Below are 17232 nucleotides of genomic sequence, written 5' to 3'. Positions count from 1 at the left end.
TTCTTGCTTCTTGACTCTTTTCTGTTTGGTCATTATTTGCTTTCTTCTGGTCCACTCCATTGATTTGAGTCCCAGTTTCCTTTTCATTGCTATTGGTGTCCTGTGCAATTCCATTCATTTCAATTAGTTTCGCCTTCATATATTTGTCTAATTTGTGGCTATAATCAACCAGTTCTGTGAGGATCCTGATCACCAGTGTTTTAAACTGTGCGTCTGAGAGTTTTCCTATTTCTTCATTGCTTATATCTATAGGCTCTGGGGCTTTGAGATCTTCTTGTGCCATTTTTGGTCTGTTCGCGCCCTTTAAGTGTGAGAAGCGGCGCCTTGGTCTCCCAGGTCACTGGGTTGTGACGCTACATGTGGGGGGCGTGGTCACAGCGGGGAAATGGCGACCCCCTCTGCTGTTTCTCACTGCTGGGTGAGGAGCAGAGGCTTAGGTGGTTCACCTGGGCCGGCCACTCAGAGTCACTGGGTTATGACGCTGTATGTGGAGGTGGGGTCAGAGCAGGGAAATGGCGGCACCCTCCACTGCCGCTCGCCGCGGGGACCCACCAGGCCCAGGTCCAACCGCCCCGTTCCTCGCCTGTCCACCCGCGCACAAATTCGCAACCACAGTCAACATGCAGCCCCGCTTCCCCACTATCTCCCCCGCAGTCGCTCGCCTGGTTGCTCGCTTGGTCGCTCACTAGGTCCAACCCTGCGCCTGGATTCCGCGTGCCTAAGTCCGTCTGACCGAGTCCTCCTGTGCAACCCCGCTTCACCAGCCGCTGGTTTCGCCTCTTACCGGTCAGGCTGAAGAATTTGTTGTTAACGGACTTCGGACAAGTTCAATTTTCCGTGTTCTGGCTATGTTTTCTGTTGTTAATATTTAATTGTCTCTAAACTTGGTTGTGTGAGAAGGCACGGCACGTCCACCTATGCCTCTATCTTGGCGGAAGTTCTGATAGGTGTTTTTGAAGGAAAAGATTCTGACCAGGAGATCAAAGATTATAATGATTTTCTATACTCATAAATTATGTTTATAGTATAAAAACATCTGTATATCAATTTAATCATTTTTAACATCGATTCTTTTCTACAATCTTGAAATATGTGATGGCATGAAATACTAATATTCACATTTTGTAGGTGACACCAAAGGTGAAGAGAGTTTGGGAAGCATGATAGAGCACACAATAGTAATCCCTGGTGTTTCTATGCCTGCCCAGTAGACTCAGACATCAAATCAGTAGTTAGAACTAGGAGCATGCTGACAAGACCATGAAACACAATTCAACATTTTATATATAAAGTAACTGTACACCAGACAAGTGAAGTGATGTATCTAAGATGACATCACCATCTCTTAGGCAGACTATCATCTCAGCACAGGGTAAAAATTGTGATGTTTGTGTATGGTTCATGCACTATATGAGCAATCATTTTGTCATCTCCAAGACAATTACCTTGTAAGGATGTCAGGGAAGCATCAAATACTCTTACCCTTAGTGTTCCCTAGCAGCATCTGTGGCCCCAAATGCTCTCCCTTTTTGAAGGAGATATTCTCTTCCTTCTTAAATGCCAACTAATGTACTGAAGAAGTCACTAAGTGTTGATTAGATAACAAGACTTGTGGGTAATGGAAGTGCTTTAAAAAGAACTGAAAAGTTCATTTAGTACTATGGGAATGTTTTGGGGAAGTTAACATAGTACTTTATAGAAAATTGGGCTTTGGAATTCAGTAGAAAATCCATTGGACAGGGTCAATGGATTGAATTCCAGTTCTGTATTCTGGACACGCCTCTTCCACTATATCATTAAAGGGCTTGGCAAAATTTCCCAGATGAGTACTTCATGATGCTGAGCTCTGGGAAGGACTATAGTGTCCATCCATTCACTTACAGCTTGATATACACAGAGATTTGGGCTTTTGTGAGAAAAGAGCATAAAGTGTTCCTTGTGAAGAAATAATCATGGCCTCACCTGTGCCCATGGAGAGGACAGAATCCTGACATTCTCATCAACCATTTTCATTAAGTTAAGAAAATTATGATCTTTATAATCAAAACGATTCTGGAAAATCATGGAGCAGATCACATTGCAGGGAGCACAGCTCAGGATAAAAGTGGGATCACACGGTGTTGCTAAAGAATGAGAAACAATTTTAAAACACCACTAAAAGAGACAAATGAAACACTTTATTTATGAAATAATAGGTAAAGGTAATTTTAGAAACATTACAACAATTTTCCCTTACAAATTGCCTAAGAGAAAAATATTCAACATATATAAAAGCAAGACATCACTTTTATCTTAATCTGAGTATTTGATTTCAACCTAGCTAAATAAATAATGATTTTCTGAAAAATACTCAATTGACATTCACTGCCTTTATTTGTACCCTTTTCACCCAAGGTGCCTGGTAATTTTCAAGAAGAGAAAGAAAAAAATATTTAAAGAGGTAATTTTTATATCATTTTATATTTAAAGTTGTCAGTGCTGAAAATCATTTGTCTACAAAATTTATAGAAAATTAAGTGCTGATATAGAGAAACAATTGTAACCTCATAATGTTTTCTGTATAATGAATAGTTTAAAGAATCACGTGTAGAAGCAGGAGGGGAAACTCAATAGAGGGAGATTATGAGTGAATTCATGTATTTGAAGAAATAAGTGTAAAAAAGCAGGAAGCATTCATGTTATGTGATTTAAAAATACAAGTGAACAATTATTATAAAATGGATTGTTTTTGTTCTGAAATAAAAACACCATGTAGCCCTGGCTGGTGTGGCTCAGTGAACTGAGTGCTGGCCTGTGAAGTAAAGGGACTCCAGTTCAATTCCCAATGAGGACATATGCCTGGGTTGAAATTCAGGTCACCAGTAGGGGGTGCACAAGAGGCAACCACACACTGATGCTTCTCTCCCTCTCTTTCTCTCTCCCCCCTTTCTAAAAATAGAGAAAGAAAATCTTTAAAAAAAAAACAAACTATGTGATCTCACATGTAAGTCTAACCTACTAAAGAAAGCAAACAAATGAGCAAAATACAACCAGAAGTGTGGAAAGGAGGAACAAATTGACAGCGACCAGAGGAGAAGGGACAGAAGGAAAATGGGGGATAGAAGGGGAACAGTCTAGTCAAGGAACATGTATAAAGGACTCATAGTAATTGACCATAGGGTGGGGATTGACTGAAGGAGCAGTAGAGTGGGTGAAGCAGGGAAGAGCAACAAGGGGGAAAATTGGGACAACTGTAATTGATCAAAATTTTTAAAAAACAATAAAAAAATGAAAAACAATTTCAAACATAAACCCCAGGTAAGTAAAACAAAGAAAAAGGTAAATTGATAAATGGAGTTCTTTAATCCTTTATTTCAATGTTTAATAATATTTTCCTTCTGCAGAATCCAAGGTGGTAGTGTAGTAGGCAGATATTACACTCATTTTCTTCAAGCACCAACCTGGAATTACAGCTAAAATATAGAGCAATCTTCCTGAATATCCAACTGAAGATTAGGAAAAGTGATGTCTTACACCCAAGGATTTACAGAAAAATCATCAAGAGTGGTAGCCAGGGCAGAGATGTGAAAAGTGCTGACTCTCCCCCACAAGCAGAAGCTGACTTTCTAGAGGGATATCTCAGCGCAGGGTTCCCCTGGGGAAGTGTGGGGTCTCGACCCTAAACCAGACTCCCCATCCCAGAGCACCAGGCCAGGAAGAGTCACCACATGACATCTGGCTGTGAAAATCAGCAGGGAATCTGTCCAGCAAAGAGAGTCAGGAGTCTGCTAGAGACCCAGGTGCCCTCATAAATGGCCAATGCACAAAATCTCATTTCAACCACTCACCCTGGGCTGCAGTGGAGAAAGGGCATAGCAGACTAGAGTTGCGTGAGGAGAGACTGGAGTTTGTAGCTCTGGGAAGAGAGCTGAATGAACAGCCCCCAGGGTCCTTGTGTTGAGTCCCTCTCCCACACTTCAGACACCATCTTTCTTGGTTGGAACTTCACTTTCTGGACTCCCTGTAGCCCCACCCTGACAAGCTTTTCCCCAGGTGAGAAGTTAGCTGCCTGAGCTGGGATGTGGAGGTCTAGGTAGACACAGAAGGTGTCAATGACTGAATTGTGTGGCTTTGGTGCAGGGGCCATTCCCCATTCCAGGTTTGAGTGAATCTGACCAGTACCACACCTCACAGGACATCCACTAGCCCCACTCTCCTGGCTTCCAGCAGCCCCATCCTCCCAACACCTGGTGACTCTGCCCTGCAAATGTCTAGGTAGAATCCTGGACAGACTGAGGCATGTGGCTCTAGCCAGGGGCCACTTCTTCTACCTTCCCCAAGTCTGACCAGCCCTTCCCCCTCACAGAATAACCATTAGGCCCATCCTTCCAACTTCTGCAGGCTCTGCAGTGCTCAGAAAGGCTCCTGACAGAATATGGGACAGACTGAGTTGTGTAGCTCCAGGATAGGGTCCATGTTCCCTTGTATGCCATACTAATGCCAAGCCCTCCATTTACATGACAAAATCTTGATCTGTATGGGCCTGATAAACTGCTGGCATCACCCTGACTACTCCCTGATACCTTGACCCTACACAAAAGTATGAAAGCTCCCAGTGGATGGCAGCTAGACTTGGCATACCCTGGAACATTTGCTGAGTAGTCTCAGACCCAGCAGTGGCATGGTGTTTCAATCTGTATGCGTCTAATGAACACCACTCACTTCTTCCTAGTGACTCAGAGAAACTACTTCATGTACTGCTAAAGGCTCTTTCAGTGACTGAGGCTAAAGGCAACTGGCAGAAAGAGGGAGATCTTGGGACGCCTTGGGACTTTGGTTGACCCATGGCCGAGCCCAGTGCTGGTAAAAGCAAGCCTTGGTGCACAGCTTGGTCCTTCCCACACACACACAGGCCCAGTAGAGGGAGCCCCAAACTGTAGATCATGTTATACCTCAAACAGCCAGTGACAGGCAGATCAGCATTGGCCTTTAAGTGTCTTCCAAGAGGTTGCAAACCAACACGTGGCAGCTTCATTTTTCTAGAATCAGCCCCATTCAAAAATGGTTCAATAGCAATCAAAACTCACTTACAACACAAGGGATCACATAACCCAAAGAAAGGCCACCCAGCTCAGGTCATCAAGGAGATGGTGCCTCTGGGAGTCATAAAAGATCTACCTAATAGGTAGAAACAAACACAAATAAGCAGCAAAAGGAGAGACAAAGAAACATGACCCAAATAAAAGAACAAGAGTAATCTCCAGTAAGATTTATATGAATTGAGGTAAGTAATTCATCAGATATACAGTTCAGAAAATATTATAAGGATGCTTAAGGGACTTAGTGAGAACTACAACATGATCAAGGAGATTGAAACCATAACAAAGAACCAGTTTGAAATGAAGACTACACTGGAAAAAAATAAACTGTAGGTTGAATGAAGCCAAGTAATCAAATCAATGATTTGGAAGAAAAGGGGGAGGAAAAAACACCCACCCAACTAAACAAGCAAAAAAAAAAACCCACCAATTTTATTTTATTTCATTTCATTTTTTATTTTTGTTTATAAATTACTTTAATGTTGTTCAATTACAGTTTGCTGCATTTTCTCCCCACCACTCACCCCAACCCAGGAAAACCCACCACCTTCCCATACTTCCACCCTCCCTTTTCATTTTGTGCATATGTTTTTCATAGTAGATGCTGAAAACCCTTCACCCCACAGTCCCCTCTCTCCTCCCCTCTGGCTATTGTTAGATTGTTATTAATTTCTCTGTGTCTGGTTATATTTCTTTTGCTTTTTTTTCTTTTGTTGATTATGTTCCAGTTAGAGCTGAGATCATATGGTATTTGTGTCTCACCACCTCACTTATTCCACTTAGCATAATGCTCTCCAGTTCCATCCATGCAGTTGCAAAGGGTAGAAGCTTCTTCTTTCTTTCTGCTGCATGGAATTCCATTGTGTATGCATACCATAATTTTTTATTCATTCATTTACTGATAGGCACCTAGGTTGCTTCCAACTCTTGGCTATTGTAAATCGTGCTGCTATGAACATTGGGGTGCTTACATTCTTTTGGATTGGTGTTTTAGGGTTCTTAGAATATAATCCTAGCAGTGGAATTGCTGGGTGAAAAGGCAGATCTATTTTTAGTTTTCTGAGACAATTCCATAGTGTTTTCCACAGTGGCTGTACCAGTCTGCAATCCCACCAATAATGGATTAGGGTCCCCTCTTCAAAACTTCTCCAACACTTGTTTGTTGCTTTGTTTGTGATAGACATTCTGACTGGTGTAATGTGGTATCTCATTGTGGTTTTAATTTGCATCTCTCTGACAGCTAGTAATATTGAGCATCTTTTCATGTGTCTCTGGATCTTCTGTATGTTCTCCTTGGAGAAATGTCTAAGTCCTTTGCCCACTTGCAGGTCTTTGCCTTAATTGGGTTGCTTGTCTTCTTAGAGTGGAGTCGTGTAAGTTCTTTGTATATTTTGAAAATTAAACTCTTGTTTGAGGTATCATTGGCAAATATGTTCTCCCATACAGCTGGTTCTCTTTTTATTTTAATACTGTTTTCTTTAGCCATGCAAAAGCTTTTAATTTTGATGAGATCCCATTTGTTTATTCTTTCCTTTATGTCCCTTGCTCTAGAAGACATATCAGTAAAAAAGTTTCTACGTGAAATATCAGAGATTTTCCTGCCAATTTTCTCCTCTAGGATTTTAATGGTGTCATGGCTTATATTTAAATCTCTTATCCACCTTGAATTTATTTTGGTGTATGGTGTAAGTTGGTGCTTGTGTTTCTTTTTTTTTTTTTTTTTGCATGTAGCTGTCCAGTTCTCCCAACACCATTTGTTGAAGAGGCTATTTTTACTCCATTTTATCTTGTTGCCCCCTTTGTCGAATATTAATTGGACACAGACATTTGAATTTATTTCTGGGCTCTCTGTTCTGTTCCATTGGTCTATGTGCCTGTTTTTATGCCAATACCAGGCTGTTTTGATTACAGTGGCCTTGTAATACAGTTTTGTATCAGGTATTGTGATCCCTCCTACTTTGTTCTTATTTCTCAAAATTGAAGCTGCTATTTGGGGTCATTTATGGTTCCATATAAATGTTTTATTCTTTTCTTTTTTAAATTTTATTTAGTTGTTTTTCATCCATATAAATTTTTGAATCGTTTGTTCTATGTCTGTGAAGTATTTCATTGGTTCTGCATTGAATCTATGAATTACTTTGGGTAGTATGGACATTTTCATGATGTTAATTCTTCCAATCCATGAACACAGTATATGTTTCCATTTGTTTGTGTCTTCCTAATTTCTTTCTTCAGTGTTGTGTAGTTTTCTGCATACAGATCTTTTACGTCCTTGGTTAGGTTTATTCCTAGGTATTTTATTTTTCTTTTTGCTATATCGAATGGGATTTTTTTCTTTATTTTGCTTCTGCTGTTTCATTGTCAGTATACAAAAATGCCTTTGATTTCTGGATATTGACTTTGTATCCTGCTGTTTTGCCAAATCCATTTATTAGGTCAAGCAGTTTTTGGGTAAAGTCTATAGGATTTTCCATATACACTATCATGTCATCTGCAAACAGTGACAGTTTTGTTTACTCCTTTCAGATTCGAATGCCTTTCAATTTTTTTTCTTGTCTGATCACTGTGGCTAAAACTTCCAATACTATATTGAATAGAAGTGGTGAAAGTGGACATCCTTGTCTTGTTCCTGATCTTAGTGGAAGAGACTTTAGTTTTTGCCCATTGAGTATTATGTTGGCTTTAGGTATCTCATATATGGCCTTCATTGTATTGAGGAATGTTCTCTCTGTTCCCAGTTTGCTGAGTGTTTTTATCATAAATGGGTGTTGGACCTTGGCAAAAGCTTTTTCCGAGTCTATTGATATGATCATGTGGTTTTAGTCTTTGCTTTTGTTTATATGATGTATTACATTTACTGATTTGTGGATATTGAACCATCCTTGCATCCCTGGGATGAATCCCACTTGGTCATGGTGTATGATCTTTTTAATGTATTGTTGGATGCAGTTTGCCAATATTTTGTTGAGGATTTTAGCGTTATGTTCATCAGTAATATTGGCCTGAAGTTTTGTTTCTTTGTTGTGTCTTTATCTGGTTTTGGAATTAGGATGATGCTGGCTTCATAAAAAGAGTTTGGGAGTTTTCCACCCTTTTGGATTTTTTAAAATAGTCTATGAAGGATAGAAGTCAGCTGGTCCTTAAATGCTTTTTAGAATTCTCCTGTGAAACCATCTGGTCCAGGGGTTTTGTGCTTTGGGAGATTTTTGATTACGGCTTCAATTTCATTTGCTGTTATTGGTCTATTCAGGCTTTCTGCTTCTTCTTCATTGAGTTTTGGAAGGTTATATTTTTCTAGAAATTTGTCCATTTCACCTAGGTTTTCAAATTTCTTGGCATATAGGTCTCTGTAGTCATTTCTTGCCATTCTGTATATTTCTGTGGTATCAGTTGTAATTTCCCCTCTTTCATTTCTGATTGAGTTTATTTGAGTCCTCTCTCTTTTTTCTTAATGGATCTGCTTAAAGGCTTTTTGATTTTGTTTATTTTTTCAAAGAACCAGCTCCTGGATTCATTGATACTTAGAATTGTGCTTTTACTCTCTATGTCATTTAATTCTGCTCTAATCTTGGTTATTTCCCTTCTTGTATGTGCTCTGGGCTATCTTGGTTGTTTCTGGAGTTCTTGTAGGTATAGGGTTATGTTGTATATTTGAAATGTTTCTACCTTCATTTTGTAGGTCTGTATACCTGAACTTCTCTCTCAGGACTGCCTTTGCTGTGTCCCATAAGTTTTGGATTTTTCTGAGCTCATTTTCATTTGTTTCCAGAAACATTTTGATTTCTTTCTTAATCTCGTTCTTGGCCTATTCATTGTTTAATAGCATGCTATTCAACCTCCATTAGTTTGAGTGTTTTAGAGTTGGAAAAATACAAATTCTAAATAAGCATAGCTTAAGGGAACCTTTGGATAACATGAAGCATAAAATCATTCACACCATAGGTGTATCAGAAGGAGAAGAGAGAAAACAGGGAATCAAGAAATTATTTGTTTATTTGAAGAAACAATGACTGAGACCTGACCACCATAGCACCATTGGTTGAGCCATGAAAAGCAAATGGCTGCTAGTCTGATTCCTAGGAAGGGCACATGCCTGAGTTGTGAGTCTAGTCCCTGAATGGGTTTTGTGTGAGAGGCGATTGATTGATTTTTCTCTCACACACTGATGTTTCTCTCCCTTTCTTTCTTCCTCCCTGCCCCTCTCTAAAAATAAATAAATAAGATCTTTTGTACAAAAACCATGACTGAAAACTTCATTAACCTGATGAAGAAAAAAGACACACAAGTTCATAAAATGCAGAGAATCTCAGACAAGATGAACCCAAACAGGCCTATGTCAAGTTACATAATAATTAAAATGGTAAAAGTTAAAGACAAAGAGAGAATCTTAACAGTAGCAAGAGAACGTTAGTTACCTATAAGGGAGCTCTCATAAGACTGTCAGCTGGTTTCTTGACAAGGACAATTCACATCAGATGGAACAGGCATAAAATATTCAAAGTGAAGAAAGCAACGACCTATGACCAACACTTCTTTACCCAGCAAAATTGTCGTTAAAAATAGAAGAAAAATAGCTTCCTTGAAAAGAAAAAGCTAAAGGATTTGTTACCACCAAATCAGTATGACAAGAAATATTAATTGGTCTTCTCTAATATTAAGAAGAACAGGAAAAAAACAGTAGAACATAGTTAAAACAATAAAATGGCTATAAATACTTACTGATCAACAATCACTTTAAATGTAAATGGCTTAAATGCTCCAATCAAAAGACAGAGAGTGGTCGAATGGGTAAAACAAGACCCATATATGTGTGGTCTAAAAGAGGCCCACCTCAGAATGAATGATATACACAGACTAGAAGTAAAGGGATGGAGAAAGATAGTTAATGCAAATGGAAGTGAAACAAAAAGCTGGAATTGAAATACTTACATCTGACAAAATAGACTTTTAAACAAAGCCCATAGTAAGACACTGAGAAGGACACTACATAATAATATAGAGAGTAATCCAACAAAAGAATATGACTCTTATAAATATTTATGCACCCAATATAGGAGCACCTAAATATATAAAGCAAATTTTGTTAGACATAAAGGGAGAGATCAACAGTCACAGTAGGGGATTTTACCATATCATTGTCATCAGTGGATAGATAATGCAGACAGAAAACGAGTGAAGAAAAAGCACCTTAAATGCAACCAGATCAGATGGATTTAACTGACATCTTCAGATAATTCACCCCAAAGCAGGAAAAGATACATTCTTCTCAAGTACAGATAGAACATTTTTCTATGATAGAACACCTGTTAGGACACAAAACAAATCTCAATAAATTTAAGGTGATTGAAATTATATCCAGCATCTTCTCTGACTATAATGGTCTGACACTAGAAACAAGTCACAAGACAAAAACAGAAAAATACATGAACATATGGAGGCTAAACAACATGTTAGTAAACAATGAATGAGTTAACAATGAAATCAAGGAAGAAATCAAAAGATACCTTGAAACAAATGATAATGACAACAACATAAGAGAAAAATCTATTGGATGCAACAAATCAACCCTGGGAGGGAAATGCATAGCATTATAGGCCTACCTCAAAAAAACAAGAAAAACCTCAAATAAACTATTTATTTTTACACTTAAAAGAACCAGAAAAATAACAACAAAGCCCAAAGTGAGCAGAAGGAAGGAAGTTAAATAAAGATGAGAGCAGAAATAAACAAAATAGAGTCTAAAAGCTCTACACAAGATATCAATGACCCCTAGCTGATGTGGCTCAATGGATTGAGCACCAGACTGCAAAGCAAAGGGTCACTGGTTTGATTTTTAGTTGGGGCACATGCCTAGGTTGAAGACCAGGTCCCCAGTATAGAATGCATGAGAGGTAACCACACATTGATATTTCTTTCACTCTCTGTCTCCCTCCCTTTCCCTCTCTCTAAAAATAAATAAGTAAATGATGTGACCAGTGTGGAGTGGAGGTCCCTGAGTGGGGCCAACAGAAGATAAAGAAAGACACCACACAACAGTTTAAGGAAAAGTGGGGGCCAGGTGGGGCACCCCTGATGGAGTGACAATGACCCCAAACATGATCTCTGCATTTATTTTATAGGGGTCAGTTATCTAAAGGTCAAGAATTTTTTTCCAGACTTAGGGAGATGCTGTGGGTAAAGATTGTCCTGTTCCCAGGCTATCTCAACAATAAATATGTCTTCTGCAGAAGTTACCGTTGCATTCAGCTGAAGATTGTGATTATCTATTTTATTCTCAACCCCCGAGGGTTCTGGCTGCCATCAGCTGCAGGCTTGCTCAGCTTTGCAGATGCAGGTGCTCAAGTGTGGCTTTGCCAAACACTTAACCTGTGCTTTGATACCAGCCTTCACTGTCCTCCATAAATAAAATCTTTAAAAAATATATGTCAATGAAAGCAAGAGGTGATTAAAAAAAAAGATAAACAAGATTGACAAAACCATAAACAGCCTCTTCAAATAAAAGAGAAAACCCAAATAAATAACACCAGAAAGAGAAGTAACAACTGACACCAAAGAAATACAAAGCACTGTAAAAATATATTATAAAAACCAACATGCCAATAAATTGGAGTATTAGAATAGAATGAATCAATTCCTTCAAATGCATTATTTTCTAAAAATGAATCACACAGAACCAGAAAATCTGAATAGACACTACTGAAATTGAAACAGTAACCCAAAAAATCCCAATAAAGTCCTTGACTGGATGGCTTCATGGGTAAATTTTACCAAACATTCAAAGCAGAAATAACACCAACCCTTCTCAAACCATTCCAAAAATTTAAAGAGGAAGGAAGACTTCCCAAGCTTATTTTAGGAGGCCAGTGTTATGCTAATTCCCAAACCAGATAAAGACACTACAAAGAAAGAAAGTTATAGTACAATATTCCTGATGAACGTAGATGTTAACATCCTCAAAAATTATTAGCAAACCAGATCTAGAAATACATTAAAAAGGTCATACACTGTGATGAAATGACATTTATTCTGGGGATGCAAGGTTGGTACGATATTCATAAAGTAATAAATGTGATACTATATATAAAAAATGAGACATAAAATTCCTTTATCCTATTTATAAGTGAAGAAGTTGCATTTCATAAAATCCTGCACTAATTTATGACAAAAACTCTCAGCAAAGTGGCATGATACCTCAACATAATGAAAGCTATATATGAAAAACCCATAGCCAGCATCATACTCAATAGGTAAAAACTAAAAGCATTTCCCTTAAGATTGGGAACAAGACAGGGATATCTGCTTTCACCATTCCTATTCAATGTAGTACTGGAAGTCTTATCCACAGGAATCAGACAAGAAGAAGGAAGAAAAGACATCCAAATTGGAAAGAAGGAGTAAAACTGTCATTACTTGCACATGCCACGATACTGTGTACAGAGAATTCTGAAGATTCCACCTAGAAACCACTAGAACTGGTAAAAACAAAATAGAGTCTAAAAACTGATTCAGAAAGTAGCAAGATACAAAATTAATACCCATAAATCATTTGTATTTTTGTACACCAATAATGAACTAACAGAAAGGGAAACTAAGAAAATAATACCATTTATGATTGCATCAAAAATACCAAGGTATAAATTTAACCAAGGATATAAAAGACCTTAGTTGAAAAATTATAAGACACAGAAGAAAGAAATTCTAGAAAATACAAATAAGTGGAAACATATACCATGTTCCTGAAAGGGAAGAACTAACATCATTGAAATGTCCATTCTACCCAAAGCAACCTATAGATTCGATGCAATTCTTCTGAAGTAACCAAAGGTGTATTTAACAGAACTAGGATTAATATTACCAAAATGTACATGGAACCAAGAAAGACCCTGCATGGCCAAGCGATCCTGAGAAAGAATGAAGTTAGAGGAATCATGCTACCTAATATAAAACTACACTATATGGTCATTGTAATCAAAATAAGCTGGTACTGTCATAAAAACAAACATGCAGATTGATGGAACAGAATAGAGAGCCCAGAAATAAACGCATACATTTATAGTCAATTAGTATGTGACAGAGAAAGCAACCATACACAATGGGGTAAAGATAATTTCTTCAATAAATGGGATTGGAAAAAATGAACAGATTGTGCAAAAAAATGGATCTAGACCACTTTCTTATACCATAGGCAAGTGTAAACTCAAAATAGGTTAAAGATTTAAATGTTAGACTTAAAACCATAAATATCACAGAAGAAAATATAGGCAGTAAAATTTCAGACATCTCTCATTGCTATACTTTTTTCTGATATATCTCTTGGGCAAGGAAACAAAAGCAAATAAATAAATGGGACTACATTAAATAAAAATGTTTTGAACAGGAAAGGAAACCATTAACAAAATGAAAAGACAACCCAGTGAATGGGACGACATGTCTGCCAATAATACTTCTGATGAGTGATTAATATCCAAATTTTAAAGAGAACATACAAAACTCAATACCAAAAAACCAATCAATCCAATTAAAAATGGGCAAAGGAATAAACAATTCTCCAAAGAGGCTGTACAGATGGCCAATAGATGTATGAAAAGATGCTCAATATCACTAATCACTAGAGAAATGCAAACTGAAACCACAACGAGATATCACCTCACAGCTGCCAGAATGGCTATCATCAGTAAATCAACAAATGACAAATGTTGAAGAGGATGTGGAGAAAATGGAACCATTGTGCGCTGTTGGCAGGAATGCAGATTGGTGTAGCACAAGTAGTACAGATACCCCTCAAAAAATGATAAATGCATGTGCCTTTTGACCCAGTGATCCCACTTCTGGGAATACATCAAAAGGAACCCAAAACAGTAATTTGGAAGAACATAAGCATCCCTATGTTCACTGCAGCATTATTTGCAATTGCCAAGATATGGAATCAGCCCAAGAGTCCATCAATAGACAAGTGGATGAAATAACTATAGGACATTTACACAATGGAATACTATTTGGCCGTAAAAAAAAAAAAAAAAAGAATGCCATCTTACCTTTTACAACAGCATGGATGGACCAGTAGAGTATTATGCTAAGTGAACTAAGCTAGTCAGAGAAAGACAAATGCCACACAATTTCACTTATATGTGGAATCTAATGAACAAAATAACAAATAAAATAGTAACAGACTCAGCTACAGAGAACAGACTGACAGCTGTTAGACTGGCAGGTGGTTAGCTCTCACTGGTGAAAAATGTGAAGGGATTAACAAAAAAACCCTCATAGACACACATAACTATGTGGTGATTACATAAGAAAAAAGTGTTCTTTTTTTCGTAGGGGATCTATAAAATAAGCCTGTTGCAATCAAATGACTGTTGAAAGATCAGTATGTGTAAAGAGATCCAAAATTCACATCTATAGATACAATTAAGAATGACTTGAATTGTAAGTATTATGCAAAATGGCATTAGGAAGATGGTGGATACCATGTCCACCACAGAAATATAATTTAGCAATTATATATGGACTAAACTTCCTTTACATGATTTCCAGATTCCAATTAAGGAGTTGCAGTACCCACCCTGGCTGGTGTAGCTCAGTGGATTGAGTGCAGTCCTGCGAACCAGAGGATTGTGGTTCTATTCCCAGTCAGGCCACATGCCTGGGTGGCAGGCCAGTTCCCAGCAGGGAATCCATGAGAGGCAACCATACACTGATATTCTCTCCCTCTCTCCTTCATTCCCCTTCCCCTTCCCCTCTAAAGATAAATAAATAAAATCTTTAAAAAAAAAAAAAAAGAAAAGAGTTGCAGTGCCATAGCCTAACATGAAGCTGAAAACAGGCACGTTAAATCTAGTAACAAGCTCTGGCCAGGGTGGATCAGATGGAGGAGCATTATCCAGGATATACAGGGTTCTGGGTTCAATTCCCAATCAGGGCCCATACCAAGGTTGTGGGTTCAGTCCCTTGTCAGGAAGTGTATGGGAGACAACTGATAGATGTCTCTCTCTCACATCAATGTTTCTCTCCCTCTCTCTCCCTCCCTTCCCCTCTTTAAGTATGTCCTCAGGTGAAGAAAAAGGGAACAGGTAACAAGAGCAATTTCACTGTTCCTGCACCAGCACTTCTCCCCAGCTGACACAACTCATTTCTGGAAGAAAATGCCTCAGGTCATGACTACTCCATCACATGAAAGAGAAGGATGGAACATGCAACCAATGTGGCAGCTATCCAGTGGGCTACAGAGGGACTGGTTTCTCTTTCCTCCCTTGGTGCACCGATAGCCTGAGACCACTGAGAATAAAGGAAAAGGAAGTCGTGTCTGGCTGTAGCCAGCTTGGCTTGGCACAAGTTAAAAATGATACACAACCTGAGGCTCTTCCCTTAAAGGGAAGGGAGAGAAGTGGAGCATGCATCTGGTGTTCTGGCTTTTTGAAGGGTTACCAAAGGGATTTGCATCTGTCTTACCTGACTCAGGGCATTTCTACACACTAACAACAAACTCTCTGAAATAGAAATAAAGAAAAATCCCTTTTTAAATTGCAAAAGATTAGAATACTTAGGAATAATTTTACTCAAGGAAGTGAAAGATCCATACATTTATCTCTTATAAGACATTAATGAAACTAATTGAAGAAGGCCCAAATAAGTGGAAAGATATTCCATGTTCGTGGGCAAAAAGAATTAATAGTGTGAAAATGTCCATATTACTTGAAGCCATTTATAAATTCAATAAAACCTCTATCCAAATTCTAATGGCATTTTTAAAAATATTTTATTATTTATTTATCTTTAGAGGGGAAGGGGGGGAAGGAGAGAGGGAGAGAAACATCAATGTATGGTTGTCTTTTGTGCGTCCCCTGCTGGGAACTGGCCTGCAGGGAACTGGCCTACAGGAGTGGTATGGTTTTTTAAAATGTTCTTTTTTATGTTGAGGTATGGTCCCTCTATTCCTACTTTACTGACTATTTTTACCACATATGGGTGCTGTACCTTGTCAAATGCTTTTTCCACATCTATTGATATGATCGTGTGATTTTTGTCTTTCCTTTTATGTGATGCATTATGTTTATTTTTTTAAAATAATGTATCATCCTTGAATCCCTGGGATGAATCCCGCTTGATCATGGGGTATGATCTTTTTAATGTATTCCTGGATATGGTTTTCCAATATTTTGTTGAGGCATTTAGCACCTATGTTTATCAGCAATATTGGCCTGTAGTTTTTTTTCTTGGTTGTGTCTTTATCTGGTTTTGGATTGGGATGATGCTGGCTTCATAAGAAGGGTTTGGGAGTCTTCCCTCTTCTTGGACTTTTTGGAATAGTCTGTGAAAGATATGGGTTAGCTCTTCCTCAACATAATAAATGTCATATATGAGAAACCTACAGCCAACATCACACTCAATGAGCAAAAACTAAAAGCTTTCCCACTAAGATCAGGAACAAGAGAAGAATGTCCACTTTCACCACTTTTTTTTTAAAAATTTATATTGGTCTTTGAGTTGTGAAATTTATTTATTTTTTTATGTTTATTTATTATTTATTTTTTAAGTACAGTTTTTTGTCTATTTTTCCCATCCCAGCCTCCCCCCCCCTTGCTCCCCACTCCCTCCCCTTTCCACCCCCCTTATTTCTCGTCCCCTGTGTCCTTCCTATTTGTTCCTCCAAATCCCTCCCCCTTTTCCCCCCTTAACTTCCCTTCCTTCTCCCCCTCTGGTCACTGTCCCCTTGTTCTCTATTTCAGTGTCTTTGTGGGTTTTTTTCCTGCTTGCTTGTTTGTTTTGTTGTTTAGCTTCCTGTTAAAGGTGAGATCATATGGTATTTGTCCTTCAATGCCTGGCCTATTTCACTCAGCATAATGCTTTCCAGTTCCATCCATGTTGTTGCAAAGGGTAGTAGCTCCTTCTTTCTCTCTGCAGCATAGAATTCCATTGTGTATATGTACCACAATTTTTGGATCCATTCATTTACTGATGGATTGCTCACCTAGATTGCTTCCAACTCTTGGCTATTGTAAATTGTGCTGCTATGAACATTGTGGTGCATAGGTTCTTTGATATTGATGTTTTAGGATTCTTAGGATATAATCCCAGCAGTGGAATTGCTGGGTCAAAAGGCAGGTCGATTTTTTATTTTTCTGAGAAAATTCCATACTGTTTTCCATAATGG

At 38.3% G+C, this 17232-nt stretch overlaps 1 protein-coding gene across 1 annotated transcript in view; it reads right to left on the bottom strand.

Moving 5' to 3' along the window:
• Positions 1-1935: 1935 nt before the first annotated feature.
• LOC128628267 (cytochrome P450 2C25-like) overlaps positions 1936-17232 on the bottom strand; it is a gene marked incomplete at its 5' end in the record, with an annotated part of 28170 nt that continues 12873 nt past the window's right edge. Inside the window, one exon of the mRNA XM_053670871.1 lies at positions 1936-2123. Coding sequence (XP_053526846.1) covers positions 1951-2123 — 173 coding nt within the window. The remainder of the gene's footprint in view (positions 2124-17232) is intronic.

The sequence above is a fragment of the Artibeus jamaicensis genome, unplaced genomic scaffold (genome assembly GCF_021234435.1).
Source record: "Artibeus jamaicensis isolate MK-2021 breed Jamaican fruit bat unplaced genomic scaffold, CSHL_Jam_final contig_1792, whole genome shotgun sequence".
Classification (NCBI taxonomy): domain Eukaryota; kingdom Metazoa; phylum Chordata; class Mammalia; order Chiroptera; family Phyllostomidae; genus Artibeus; species Artibeus jamaicensis.
The sequence above is the reverse complement of the archived record's forward strand: the minus strand, read 5'-3'. Positions and strand labels throughout refer to the sequence as shown.